This window comes from Marmota marmota, unplaced genomic scaffold (assembly GCF_001458135.2).
Source record: "Marmota marmota marmota unplaced genomic scaffold, marMar, whole genome shotgun sequence".
Classification (NCBI taxonomy): domain Eukaryota; kingdom Metazoa; phylum Chordata; class Mammalia; order Rodentia; family Sciuridae; genus Marmota; species Marmota marmota.
This window is the reverse complement of record NW_025999863.1, coordinates 462378-476150: the sequence shown is the minus strand read 5'-3', so window position 1 is coordinate 476150 and position 13773 is coordinate 462378. Positions and strand designations below refer to the sequence as shown.

The following is a 13773-nucleotide window of genomic DNA, read 5'->3' as shown; positions in this document are numbered from 1 at the left end:
CCTTACTGGGAGCCGAGGGTGGCGTGGGGGCCGGCGGCTGGGCAAACAGGACTCCTGACACGGGACGGGACGGAAAGAGAGATCATGCAGGACGGGCCACCTCCGCGCTCTGACCCGGCGGAGTGTAAGCTTCTCCCCCCTCTCTGGGGTGCTCTGGACCCCGCCAGAGCCCCGCCCTGCAGCTCCCCACAGCTGCCCCCAGCCCCATGGCCTCCTGGGCCTGCCTTCGGGGCTGGGGGTGCAGCCCAGTGCTTAGCGCCCCCACGGGAGGCCCTGGGTTCCCATTCCAGCACCAAAAGGAAAAAGGAAATAAAGAGGAGATTGGTGGGTGTGGTGGGAAGCACCCTGTGCAGCCGCCAGGAGGCTGAGGCCGGAAGACCACCCGAGCCCAGGAGTCTGAGACCCAACAAAGTGGGACCCCCATCTCAAAGAAAGAGGGCACCACACTGGGGCCTCCCTTGGGAAGACCCTGCCTGTACCACCCCCCCACAGCTGAGGCACTGGGCCCACCTGGGGTGCCCACGGCCGGGGACTCACCTGTGTACATGATGCCGTTGATCTCCACCGACATGCTAATGCTGTTGCTGCCATTGGAGCCAGTCAGGTTCACAGCCGAGTCCTGGCGACTCTCAGAGGCTGTGGGGAGAAGAAACCTATCAGGATGACCACAAGGACGTGGGCAGCGTCCGCCCCAGCCCCCCTCGAGCTCCTCAGGGCTGTGTGTGCCACACTTAAGCTACCAATACGACTGCATTTGTCAAGCAGAAACAAAAAGGTAAGAACTGTCCACAGTTAGCTTTTTCCATGACTCTGAATCTTAGGAGACACCAGAAGATCCAATCGGCTCACTTTAGGGTGACCACAACACACACCCTGACATGTCCTTGGCCCTGTGTCTCCTCAGGTTCTGCACCTGCAGACCCAACAACTGTGCATGGAAAACAGTGGGAAGAACAGCACACTGGAGCCAGGCCCTTGGGAGGCTGAGGCAGGAGGATGCTCAAGGCCAACTTCTGCAATTTAGTGAGACCCTGTCTCAAAATAATTTTTTTTTTCCCCCAAAGGGCTGTGGCATAGCTCAGTAATTAAGAGTGTCCCTGGATTCCATCTCCAGCGCTAGAAAAAAAATCATGCCTGGACAGACTCCGAACAATACAGTGTAACAACTACATACCCAGCATTTACATTGTATTAGGTGTTATAAGTCATCCACAAAGGGTTCAAAGTCTGCAGGGGACGCGGGCAGGCGTGAGCAGGGCCTGAGCCCGCAAGCCCAGGAGCCGTCTTGTCACGCTGGGCAGCTGCTTGTGCACTTGCACAAGTCCCTGCTCTGGATACCAGCAGGCAGCTCTGGGTCACGGGGCAAGGACATGTTCTATTGTAGAAGGGATTGCCAAATAGTCAGTCACCTTTTCACACTCGCACCAGCAGGACCAAGGGGGCCATGTCCCCACATCCTGGTCAATGATAGGAATCGACTCTGCCAGGTGGTGACATCTCTGTGTCACAGATCCCCAGTGAGAAGGAAGCCAGCAGCGTTTCACGGGACTTCACTGTCTAGCTGCCCCTCCCCCACCGGTCCCGTGGCCTTTTTCTTAGGGACTTGCCGACACTCTGCGGGCCTTGGCTCAGAGGTCTGGGTGCTGGGTTGGTACCTTGGCTGTTGATCCGGATGCTCATGGGCAGCTGCGCCGTCATGGCCAGGAAGTTCTGCTGCAGTGCTCGCTGCATGAGCCGCTGCTGCTCATCAGTCACCAGGGCCATCTTCTTCTCAGGGGGCTCCCCAGATTCCAGCTTCTCCCGAAGCTGCTCCAGAGCAGCGGCCTGGGCTGCCACGGCGGCCTGGGCTGCCGCGGCCTGCACTGCGGCGGCCTGGGCAGCCACCACTGGGTGGCCCGCCAGGGACACGGGCAGGCGGCCAGGGACCGTGATGGGGATGGCCAAGTCCTCCTCTAGACAGAGAGGAGAGGAGCCGGTGGTCAGAAGGACCTGGGCCTGCCTCGCGCTCCACCCAGGCAGGGTGTGGACAGACACCTCACAGAGGAGGTGCTCAGCCTCCCCAGGAAGACAGACGCCAGAGGGCCACTGTCGGCAGGTCCCCTGCGCCGGGACAGTGGGCTGCCGGCTCCAATGCCAGCAGCTGCCCTGCACTCCTAGCTGACCATGAACAAAGGGCAGGGGCTCCCCAGTGTCCCAAGCACCTTCCAACGTCCACGGACAGAAGCTCTCCCAAAGCCGCAGAGCCCGTGAGGGCTCGGCTGGCAGTCCAGGCGCAGCCCGGCTCCAGAACCGGCTGGCAAACATTCCCCTCTTCCCACACAAGGGTGCCACTCTGACCCTTGGCATCTTCTCCCTGAACGTGTCTTTCCAAGTCTCCACCTGGCGCTGCCTCTACTTGCTGGCTCTCCACTCTGGACCTTGGTGACACTGTGCTTTCTGCCTCAGAAATCTCTGGTCTCAACGCAGACGCTGCCTTCCCAGGAGCGCCCTGCCCCTCTTCCCCCGTGTCTGCAGACCTACTGCTGTACCAGGGGCTCCCGGGTCAGAACCGCCATCTTTGCCTGGCCTTTGTCTCCCTGACCTCAGGCATGGGGCCTTGACATGGCGCTCAGCAGCCATCGTGGGTATCGCTGGGACCCCCAGAGGCCGCGAGGGTCATGAGCTGGGGTCAGCCCAGCCTCACTCTCGGGCTGTGAGGACGACCCTGGGAGGAAAGGGTCCCCAGCCTGTGTGGCAGGTGGGAAACGGGAACTGACGGGGTCCCGAGGCCCCGGGGCAGGCGTGAGGAAGGACTCGGAGGCTCAGCAGGGGAGAAGCCGTGGCTGGGGTCTGCATAATGGGGAGGGCTCAGCCTCAGGCCCGTGCGCCTCGCCTGCTGTACCAAGCCCTTGCACACCACACGCTCCTGACCCCACAAAGATCATTTCCCTTTCTTTCCACATGAGGAAAGCCAGCTCAGAAAGGGACAGTGACCTGCCCAGGGGCATCTAACAACAGCTTCCCAGACGGTTTAAGGGTCAAGGTGACGGATGACACGTCCCTTTGCATATGTCTGCTGGGACCGTGTCGAGAGGGACTCCAAAGCTCAGAGGGAAAAAATATAGTGATCACCTAGTAATGTCTGTCACGGGCAAGTCCCAAGGCTGCCCTGACGAGGGGTGTGCGTGCTCAGCGTCCGCCTCGGCGTGGACCAGGAGGAGCACGCTCTGTTGGTAATGTCTGCCGTGGGCAGAGATGAGAAAATCGTGCTCGATGTGTAATGTCTGCTTTGGCAAAGAACTGGGAGGTCAGGACTGACTAGAGACGTCCGTGGGCTGGGTGTGGGTCTGCCCTGGGCGCAGCACGTGGGGACAGCAGCCCTCTTCCGGGTCCGTGTTGGGGTTCGTCACGGCTATCCAGGGAGCAGAGACCCCCAGGTGAAGCTGGATAGAGCCCCAGGTGGCCCCTACCTTTCTTGATCTTGGGGGCCGGGGTGATGGAGCTGCCATTGGTGCTGGCCGCCAGGCCCAGGGAGGGCACGGGCAGCTTGGGCGAGGACAGCGTGCTGTGGGCCCCGCCCGGAGAGTAGGTGAAGAGCGAGCCCCCGAAGCTCTGGCGCCGGCCCTCTCTGCGGTTGCTGTCGATGGCGGCTTGGAGCTCGCTGGGGCTGCTGAGGCCCCGCCTCTCGCACTCGTAGGGGTACAGGTACTTCATGTACCTGTGGGCAGGGGACAGGGTGGCACCTCCGTCCAAGGCCCCCGTGGCCCTGGGATGGCTGCCCACAGGCCCCCCCGCGCAGGTCAGCCCACTCACTGGGTCCGCAGGGTGAAGGCGGCACTGGTGATGGAGGTGGGCAGGTTGAGGCCCTTGGTGATCTCGCGCCACAGCTTCTTGTTGATGACCTCCACGAGGCCGCCCTTCTCCGTGACCAGCACGTACAGCATGAACAGGTCCAGCACCTGCTTGGCCATGATGGGGATGCGGTTCACCGGCGTGCCTGTAGGTGGGCGCGTGGTGAGCTGGGCGGCACGGTCACACCCCGGGCACCAGGGGCCAGGCACCCTCGCGGCTCCAGGCCAGGAGCACCCCAGTCCCAACGGCCACACAGGTCGCTGACCTGGCCCCAGGTCCCCTAGGGACTGTCGCCTCTGGCGAGACCCCTGCAGCACAGGAGACTGAGCCTCGGCTCTGGAGTAACCGGGCTCTGGGGCAGCACTGATCTCCTGAGGCCACAGGCCAACCTGGGGGACGTGTGAGGGCCGCAGACTCATCTCCAGCTATAATAACTGGGCCTGGGTCCCCAGGGGCCCTCCCATCTGGCAGATGGCAGAGCTGCAGGTGAGGTGGTGGGTGAGGGAGGCTAGCCAGCCCCGTCTGCGTGCAGAGGAGGAAGAGGGGGCAAGCCCAGGGAGGGTCCATCTGCACCCACTGCCTGCCCCAACCTCCTCTGCCCACAGCCTGCTGCAGACTGGCCCCTGCTGCCCTGCGCCCACCTGGCTGCTCAAGCCTGGCTTGCCCCCAGCCCCCGGGCAGGCAAAGCCCCTTAGATCACACGTACCTCTGGAACTGGGCTGGGGAGAGGTCATCTGCTGGGGCCTGTTGGCTGTCCTGCCTTACGGGGTCACTCAGCCGAGCACCCAGCAGGGACTCAGTGACCAGCAGCCCCACTGCAGGGCATGACCCCCTTTGAGTCAGGGGCCAGCCCACCCACCCTGGGCACACACTAGCACTCTGTCTCCTGGGCCCAGCATTTCCCAGGCCTTTCCAAGTGGCAAACTCCCAGTGGCGCTGCACATCGTGGGACACGTCTGCTGTCCAGCAACTCAGGAGGCTGAGGCAGAAGGTCCCCAACTCTGAGGCCAGCCTGAGCAACTTAATGAGACCCTGTCTCAGAATTTAAAAATTTTAAAAAGGGCTGGGGCTCAGTGGTCGAGCCCTTGCGTACCACGTGTGAAGCACTGGGTTCCATCCTCAGCACCACATAAAAATTAAAACCCACTGACAACCAGAAATATAGGAAAAAAAAAAAAAAAGTGGGATGGGGGCACCTGGCTGGTGGAGGAGGGTGAGCCTTAGAGGCACCATGGCACCCAAATTCCATTTTTCAGCCCAAAAGGGAGGTAAGAGGACAAGCCGAGACCCAGCTGCCCTGCTCAGCCCGGCCCTGCTCAGGGCCTCACGGGCCAAGCAAGGAAGCCACACCAGGCACCGCGAGGCCACCCTCGTCTCCGCCGAGGAGCACCGCGGAGGCCCAGCAGAGACTCGGAGGGCGGGGACGGGCGGCAGGCCAGGGAGGCGGCAGGGTGCAGACAGGACTCCTCCCCTCCCTTTCAGTCCCCAGTAAATTCTGGGAGAAATTCTGTTGGAGGTTTTTCCTTTCTGATGCAGGAAAATAAATATTCTTGCTCTGATTGGAGTAAAGAAGGGGCGGGAGATCCAGGTCGCGCTGTCCAGGGTGCAGAGTGGGGGACAAGTCTGCCTGGGCACTGGGGATGGGCACTAGGGCTGGGGCAGAGTGGCGGTTCTGGGTCTGGGGGACCCGAGCCCCTGGGGTGTGGGGGTGGGGCACAGGCAGGTGGGAACGGGGTGATAACGACGCAGGGGCCATCTCTCTGGCCAGAGACGGCAAAGCTGGCCTCAGATAACGCACAGGGCTCCCGCCCCGGGAACCACCCTGAGTTCCCAGCCGGCACAGGAGGGGTTAACCCAAGGCTGCTGGGCAGTGAGGTCTGAGGCTGCGGCCCCCCCTTCCCCTGCCCTTCCGGTGGCAGGGCCTGGTGGCCTGTGTTTACAGAAGCCGGCAGAGGCCCACACAAAGCCAGCGCTGGGCAACAGCCCTGAACTGGGAGCCGGCGGAACTCTCTGGGCCTTTCTTCCCCTGAAAAGCAGGGGCTGTCCAGGGGTCCAGGAGACTTGCGAGAGCCAGCCCCACCCTGTGGCAGGACCCCATTCAGCTGACCAGGGCTCAGGGGGCGAGAGCAGGTTCTGCCTGCCCACTGGCCACTTTAGGCTGAGGGTCCGGCTGTGGAGGCCAGTGCTGGAGACACTCAGTCCCCCTCTCCTGTCCCCAGGCCTGAGCCTGGAGCTGAGGAGCCACCTGCCTCTGGTCAGGGTCTCTGCCTCCCCACCGGGACACCCGTCCAGAACTGCCCGTGGCTGGCCCTCCCATCTCGTCACCCCCCTGTTCTCAGGGCTGAGGTCATGAAGCCCTTCGCAGGTGGGTGTCCACCCAGGAGGATCAGGGGACACGGCTGCAGAGGCACTTGGGCCAGTACCAGGGGTGTGAGGGAGACGCAGGCTTTATCATGCCTGCTGCTTCCCGGCCAGACCCCAGGGCCGGGCCTGCCTCTGCCATCAGGCCCCTCCTGGGTCCCAGCTGAGAGCCCGGGGGGGCCACCTGCACTCTCAAGGGCCCGGGCGGGGACTCACCTCGCTTCTGCATAAAGGTGAACAAGTCGTCCAGGAACTCCTTCCTCTTGGGGTCCCCGTCCAGTTCATAGAGCTGCAAGGGCAGAGGGGGCGGGCTAGTGGGCGCCGGAGAACAGGAGAGGGACCACGTCCCCCTGCAGGGCTGTCCTAGACAGCTGGGGGCCCTGGTTCCAGGAGGGGGACGCACATGAGCAGGCGGCCCCAGCTCAGCTGGGGCTGGAAGCGGGAATCCCCCCACAGCCCTGCCGCAGCACCCTGCAGGCCTCATCGACGTCCCCCACGTCCCCATCTCTCCTCTGCATTCAGGGTCAGGTCCCCTGTCCCCCTGCCATTCCCCAGGTCCCTTCAGCACCACCAGAGCTCACAGGGGTCACCAGACACCCCGGCCTGGGACCCTTCCCGCGGCCTGGGCACCCCGTGCACTCTGCTCCCCAGAGGCATCTGATTGGCGCCAGGGAAACCGAGGCCTGCACACGGGCGAGGGGCACAGCCTGGGAGTGCCGGGGCCTGCTGGCCCAGAGACCCTCCCGCTCCATCCTGCTGCTTCGGCCAGGGAGGAACCAACGTGGGGGATCCTCCGGGACATGGGGTCCCTGGCCCCGCTGGCCAGCCGGTGGGGTTTTGTGGGTGGGCAGGGGTCCGCGCTCTGCGGGGGCAGTAGGCAGACATGGTTAGAAGGTGCAGTGCGAGGGGGCCAATTTGCTGAGGAGGGGCAGAAGCCAATACCAGGCTTCAAATTCAGCTTGGGAATGTGCCTGGCTGGACTGCGGGGGGCCTTGAAACCACCAATTAGGCCCAGGGAGGATAATCTGTCATCAGGTCCCAAGAGCATGGCCAAAGAACGGTGCTGTCCCCAGGACATCCCTGGCCACCCTTCTGCAAACCTACACCTCTCTGGGCCTCAGTTTCCCCATCTGTATAATGGAGATGGGGGGGGCCTTCTGGAAAGGGTGGTGGTGCCACGAGCCCAGACCTCTGCCCCGGGTGGCGGAGGCCAAGCAGAGGGCCAGCAGCTGGGCCTTTGTCTACGCCCCACCCCGGCCAGCGCCAGACTGGCTGGCCCGCATTCCTGTGCTGATTTATGGTGGCCAGGGAGGCCCGTTTCCCTGCAGCTGCCTGAGGGGCCTGCAGGTAGATGTGGCCGGCTACAGTGGGAGGATCCTGGGGACATGCACATGTCCACGTGGGCGGCTGGGCCTATCAGCTGGGCTGGTCCTGGGTCTGGGGTCCGGTCTGCCTGGCCCAGTGTCCGGATGGGCCCAGAACCCAGCAGTGGCCCATGAACACCCAAGTGGACAGGCTTCTCCGGCTGCAACACTGCCAGCCGAGCCAAGATGCACGGAGGCCGAGGGGCCTGAGGCCTGCCACCGAGGACCTGGCACCGTGCTCCCCAAAGCTCACGGCCCCCGCAACCTCGTGGGGCTTTATTTCGAAAAGGAGCTTATCCAGAGGTCACTGCCTACGGTGGGGCCACACTGGCCTGCCATGGCCCTGACAGGGGCCACAGGCCAGGACCCTGGAGCCCGGCGCTGGGCAAGGCAGGAAGGGCTCCCTGGAGCCTGGGAGGCCGCCCAGCCCCGCCCAGCACTGGACCTGACTTCAGCCTCCTGAACTGAGGAAAAAGAAATTCCTGCTGCCGTGAGCCCCCAGGTCGTGGTCATCTGCCACCACAGCCCCGGGACACTAGAGGCCCTTCCTAGTCAGGTGGGGGCCTGCCCCCACAGAGGCAAAGCCCCCTTCCTCAGTTTCCCCATTTTTCTTGAAGAAAAGCATGCCATAAAAATTCAGTGGCTTAGGGCTCGTGGACAGCACCAGCTGGCCCGCACAGAGCCCTGGGCTCACCCCCAGCACTGCAAAGGCCAAAACACAAGCCCCTGCCCTGGGCTTGGGGACAGCCATGGACCTCACACCCCAGGCGTGGAAACAGCCTCAGGCGCGCAGCAGCTGGGGGGGGGGTGCAGGAGGGGGCAGGGCCATCAGCCTCCAGGCCACCTGGTAGGCAAGTGGTCAGCGGCAGGGCAGTCAGACCCCCATGGAGCTGGGCATTGATCCAAGGCCATAAAGGGAACATGCAGACCCCTAGCTGCCCATGGGGGAGGCCTCTTCAAAAGGTTGCTGCTGTGGGCAGTCAACAAAGCGGGCAGTAAGGCTGCTGCCCCAGCTTTATAGGGCTCTGGCCCCTAGTTCCACTCCCCTGCTGGGCAGGTCCGCCTGGGTCAGCTGGTGGGGACCCAGGGGACAGTGTCCAGGGCACCCTCCTGGCCCGTGGGCCCAGCAGCCCCCGGGAAAGGTACGAGGCGACAGTGCCAAGCGGACAGACACCTAGGCTGAGGTGGACCTGCCCCTCTGGAGAGGCCGGAAGTTGGCGGAGGCCCCTCCAGAGCCCACAGCCCCGTTGGAGGGAGGCTGGGCAGGGGCTGGAGCCTCTTCCAGGCAGAGGCTGAGATAAGCTGCAGCTGGACCTGGCGGGCCTCACCCCAGGCTGCTGACCCAGAGACAAGCCTCCACCCACGGCTGCCCCCACACCTGCTCCTCCCAAGTCCAGCAGGAGTGTCACAGGGCGCACAGCCCCTTCCTGGCCCCTGAGGAACTCATGTGCCTCCCCAGGACACCAGGGACCTCTGTCTGCTCCCCTGGGTCCAGCCTCAGGCCGCACGCCAGGGTGCTCAGGATGCTCACTAAACGAGCCCCATGGCTCTGCAGCGGGGCCTCTCCTAGACCGCTCTAGGCTGCAGGTGACCCTGGGCCCTCCTGCCCTGCCCCAGGAGGCTCAAAGCCTGGAGGGCCGGGCAGAGGCCACTGGGGGTGTGCACTGACTGCAGGGTGCCCGTCTCTACTGTCCTGGGGATGGGGTGGCCCTCCCTCCCTGGCTCCTTCTGGGCCACATGGTCCCCACAGGCATCTCCTGCCTGGGGTGGCTTTCTCCCTCCTTCTTGGCATGGGTGGGTCAACAATTACCACCAGTGTCCCCAGCACCACCCGCTTCACAGAAGGACACTGAGGACAGGAGTAAGACTGAGTGGCCCCTCCCCCCTTCAGACCCTCCTCCACTCAGCAGCCCCAGGGCCCTTTCCTGTTCTCTGGCCCTTCCCAGCTCCCATTGGCCTCCCCCCTGCTCCTACCGCAGGACCTTTGCACTAGCTATTGCCGCAGTCTGGAAGGCAGGTCTCAGACCTCCAGGCTCCCTCCTTCCCACTCCTCAGAGGCAGGCTGCCCATCTCCTGGCCCCTCCTGGGCCTGACCCTTCCTCTGCTTAAGTTTCCCTCTGGGTACTGGCATAAGGGACTCAGACACTCAGACAGGGCCCGTGAAGAGCGAATGGGCCTCCTCTCTCCTGACACCCCTGCCCTGGCCGCATGGGGAGGAGGCGGGGGCTGGAAAGCAGGCCCAGAGCTCAGGTGTGGCCCGGAGGACAGGCAGGGGAGACAGCCCTGGCCCAGAAAGCAGGAAGGTCCTGCTCAGGTCACTTAAGTTCTTGGCCTGGCTGACCACCCCCTCAGCCACCTCACAGTGGGCAGAGGTGGGGCTCAGCTGTTGCAGGAGGGGCCTCCAGGGAGTCCCAGGCTCAGACCTGGCTCGGAAGCCCCCAGCCCCCTGGCCCCCAGGCCCGGGGTGCAGAAGGAAAGTCCCGGGACAGACCCCTGAGACTCGCAGAAAACCCACAAAGTGACCGAGGCTAGTGCAGGGCCGGCAACCTGAGGTCGCCCAGCAGAATGGCGCCAAATCAGTCCCCAGCGGGGCCCCACCTGGGCAGCTGTGCGAGTTCCCAGCCTCCAAGGGGCCTGGGCGGCTCTAAAGGAGGGGGCAGGCTGTAAAGAATCGGCAGACCGCAGGGCCCCCACAGAACCTTTGCTCCCCCCCCCGCCGTGTCTGCTCAGCCCCCCTGCCGTTCCCCGAAGGCTCCAAAGTCCATGGGGCCCTGCCTTGGGGGCAAGGCCTTGGCCAGGAGGGTGGACCCCAGGAATGAGGACATTCGGGCAGGGCCTGCTCTAGCCCCAGAGGCTGATCCCCTTCAGCCACCAGAATCAGGAAAAACCAAGAAGCAGCCCAAATGTCCCAGGTCAGAGCTCCCAGGAGGACGGCTTGCAAATGTCCAGGGTGGGAGGCCTGGGGCGGAGGCCGGGCCGTGGGAGAGGGGGGATCTTTAACAAGGTGCCTTTCACACCGTTCCGCGTGGCTGACGAGAAAGCAAAGAGCGCTTCCCACGCAGGGCAGAGAATGGCTGAAAATGCTCAGAGAAAACGTGGACCCGATCAGATCTGACTCAGCTGCCCCCACCTGGCCATGCTCAGGTACCCCGGACAGCGTCAGGACCAGGACCCCAGGGCAGGCATGAAGCTCCGCAGACCCAGGGGACACTGAGCACAGCAGAGTAGCTGGGGGCTGGGCCTCACTTCTTAGAATAAACGTGCTGATGTGAAACCCACCAGACCAGACCCCCTGTCCACGGGGCCTCCGCGGGGCGGCCTTCCCTGCACCCAGCTCCCGCGCCAGGGGGCCTTCCCCGACCCCAGGCCAGGACGCCATGGCAGACAGTTTTCATGGGACCTTCTTTCTCCCTCTGGCTTCCCCACCTGCCCGCCACCCACCCAGACGGGAGCCGCGAAGCCAGCCGCGGGGTTTGTGGGTGCCCACCAGAGAGGAAGGAGAGGGCGCCCCCACCTTTCCCAGCACCCAGTCTAGGTTGGCAGCGCAGCCCCTCCGCCGTGGCCACCTGACCTGGGCACCTGGCGCAAGGGCGAGGCCCCAGGCAGCCCACACCACAGTGGGAGGGACGTCAGGCCCACACCCTGGTGCCCACGTTACCTCAGGGAAACTGAGGCAGGAGTCCCTGGTGTCTGGCCACCGGGTTGAGGGACGTGGCCAGGGGACACCCCTCGAGGAATAGAATGGCTGGGGGGCGGACGCGTGGGGGGCGGGGCAGGCCCGGCAGCCCCTCCTGCCTGCCCCTGGGTTTACCGTGGAGGGTCGGGTCCATGAGATCAAGGGACGGAAGCTGGCACTGTGGTCTCCGGGTCCCTACAGTGCCGGCCAGGAGTCCAGCCTGCAGGCCCAGCCGGGACCTGGGGATTTCAAGTCTGAGGGTTTCTTCCCATTTTGGAAACTCCCAGGAGGGGGCAGGGACCAGTGAGGGCCATCGGCCGCAGTGACTGCTGGCCGCAGGGCTGGGCCAGGAGGGCCACAGACTGCCTCTCTGCAGTCTCTTCAGAGCACTTCTGCGTGTTGGGGCTGACACTGGGGACACAAGGTGTCCACGGCAGACCAGGTGCCCATGAAGGAGCCCAGGCCGCAGGGGGACGCAGAGATCAAACAGGCTGTGGGGAACTGACGGCCAGGCTGGGGGTCTGCAGGGAAGCCGGACATCGAGGAAGGGGGCCGGCTGTGCTGGGTTCAGAACAGCAGGGGGGACCTCGGGGCCCTCTCCGGCTCTGCCTGGCCACAGGTCTGCCTCTGGATGCACCTGACCAGCAGGGGCTTCCCCGCCCCGCGTGGGCCAAGGGCCCTTTCGCTTCCCGTCAGCTCTGCACCCAGCGCGGCCTCCTCGGGCTTGCAGGAAATTGGGGAAGTGATTCTGGGCAGGGCAGAAACATCTGGCTGCCCGCCACCCCCACCCCCCACGGGCCCGAGGCCCCCGTGAACACACAGGGCGCCCCACCCACCAGGCAGATATTAATAGTGCTCCCGAAATGACCGTGCCACCTGACACATGGAGACGGCGCTTCCAGGGGCTCCTCTGGGTTTCCGGGTCACAAGATCCGGGGGAGTGCGCCGAGCCCAGCCGCTTCTTTCTTTCCTGGTCATCAGGAGCCACCCTGGAACCTCAGACTCCTCATCTGTGAAGGGCCAGAGGGTGCACCTGGGGCACCCAGGTGGGAGACAGGGACAGATGAGAGCACTAAACGCTCTGGAGGGTTCGGCTCAAGGAAGATGGGTGGGTCGAGGCCGGGGTGGCCAGCCCACTCCACAGGCAGAGATGCTGAGGCCCACGCAGTGGCACCTGGACGGCAGGGCAGACACTTCTAGGAAGACTGTGCCGAGGAGGAGGGTATTATCCCCTGGGTAGCACACAGTGACGCCCAAAGCTGGTGGCCCGGGAAGCCCCCGCCCCTGAGCAGCCCTGGGCTGAGGGCTCCCTTCTGCAGGTGCAGTCACAGAGGCACCACGAGATCCGATCCCCTGGCTTCCTGGTGGGGCTCGGGAACAGACGCCCCGGTGCCCGGTGCCCACTCATGCAGCAGTTTCATGCTTCAAGGCGGGAGAGACCAACCCAGAACCCCTCTTCCAAGCTGCTTCCGGGACACACTGCACAGGGGTCCCGGGCCCCCAGACCTGTCGCCGACCCACATACCTCGGGCTCCCCCCAGCTGTGGGGACCTTCCCCGGGCCCGTCTCCCCACAGAAACGGAGCCCAGAGCTTCTGCAGGGTCCAACATTCTGTTCACATGTGTGAGGCCCGGGCTCCCACCTAGCGGCCCAGAGAACCCTGACCCGAAGAGCGCGCCCACTTCCCTCCAACGACCCGCACAGCCCCAGAAGGCCCCAGAAGGGTCCGCCTGGTGGTCGGTGAGTCCTGAACGTCTGTCAGAATCACAGCGGCTCCCAGCCCCTGCCCCCCGCCACCAGTCACGTCCCCATGACAGGTACCAGGCTGACCCAGGACGGGCAGGCCCAGCAGCCCTCGAGGCGTGGCCTGGGCCAGGGGCTGCTCCACCAGATCCCAACTCAGGGGAGCTGCCCAGGGCGCAGCCAGCACCCAGCCCCCCGCCAGGACCCCGGGGCCACAACGTCACAGGGAAGGCAGAGGACAGGAACAAGGTACAGAGGCCACTGGGCAGGGGCTGACGCCCAGCTGCCTGGCCCTTCTGTACCGGAGCTAAAGCTGGGCCAGACGATTGGAAAGTGGCAGTTACCCAGAGTGACAGTGACTGACAGTGGCCGGCAGGCCTCCCAGCGCCATCCCATTTTACAGACGGGGAGGACTTGAGTCCTCGAAGGAGGACATGATGACCAGGGGCCTGGGGCTGGGGCAGCACTGGGCCTGGTGACCTCAGCCGGGCTTCTCGGCCCCCTTCCTGTCACTGGGCACCAGGATGGGCTGGAGGGGGAAGGGGAGGGACAGCCAAGTGCCCAGGCAGGGCCCTTGGAAGGGCAGGGAGACTGTGTGCCACCCACCGGCAGAGCCACCTGCCTGAGAAAATGGCAGCGTGGAAGGACTGTGGTGACGTGGGACCTGGGAGGCCTGGGGCAGCCGCCCAGTCTCCAGCTCCCGCCAGGGAACCCGGGACCCAGCCTGAGACTCGAGAGGGCTCGCGGCTGCCCGTGAGGGAAGGCCCAGGGCCAGGCAGAGCAGACCAGGGTGGCCAG

General features: G+C 64.5%; 1 protein-coding gene across 1 annotated transcript in view; it reads right to left on the bottom strand.

The window, feature by feature from the left end:
• The window catches only part of Arid3a (AT-rich interaction domain 3A), a 31275-nt gene that overhangs the window by 7857 nt on the left and 9645 nt on the right, over positions 1 to 13773 (bottom strand). Inside the window, exons 3-12 of the mRNA XM_015503785.1 lie at positions 13688 to 13730; positions 13502 to 13548; positions 8935 to 8960; positions 8871 to 8879; positions 6409 to 6481; positions 3793 to 3976; positions 3450 to 3697; positions 1656 to 1952; positions 538 to 636; positions 7 to 54 (exon numbers count right to left, since the gene is read on the bottom strand). Coding sequence (XP_015359271.1) covers positions 7 to 54; positions 538 to 636; positions 1656 to 1952; positions 3450 to 3697; positions 3793 to 3976; positions 6409 to 6481; positions 8871 to 8879; positions 8935 to 8960; positions 13502 to 13548; positions 13688 to 13730 — 1074 coding nt within the window. The remainder of the gene's footprint in view (positions 1 to 6; positions 55 to 537; positions 637 to 1655; positions 1953 to 3449; positions 3698 to 3792; positions 3977 to 6408; positions 6482 to 8870; positions 8880 to 8934; positions 8961 to 13501; positions 13549 to 13687; positions 13731 to 13773) is intronic.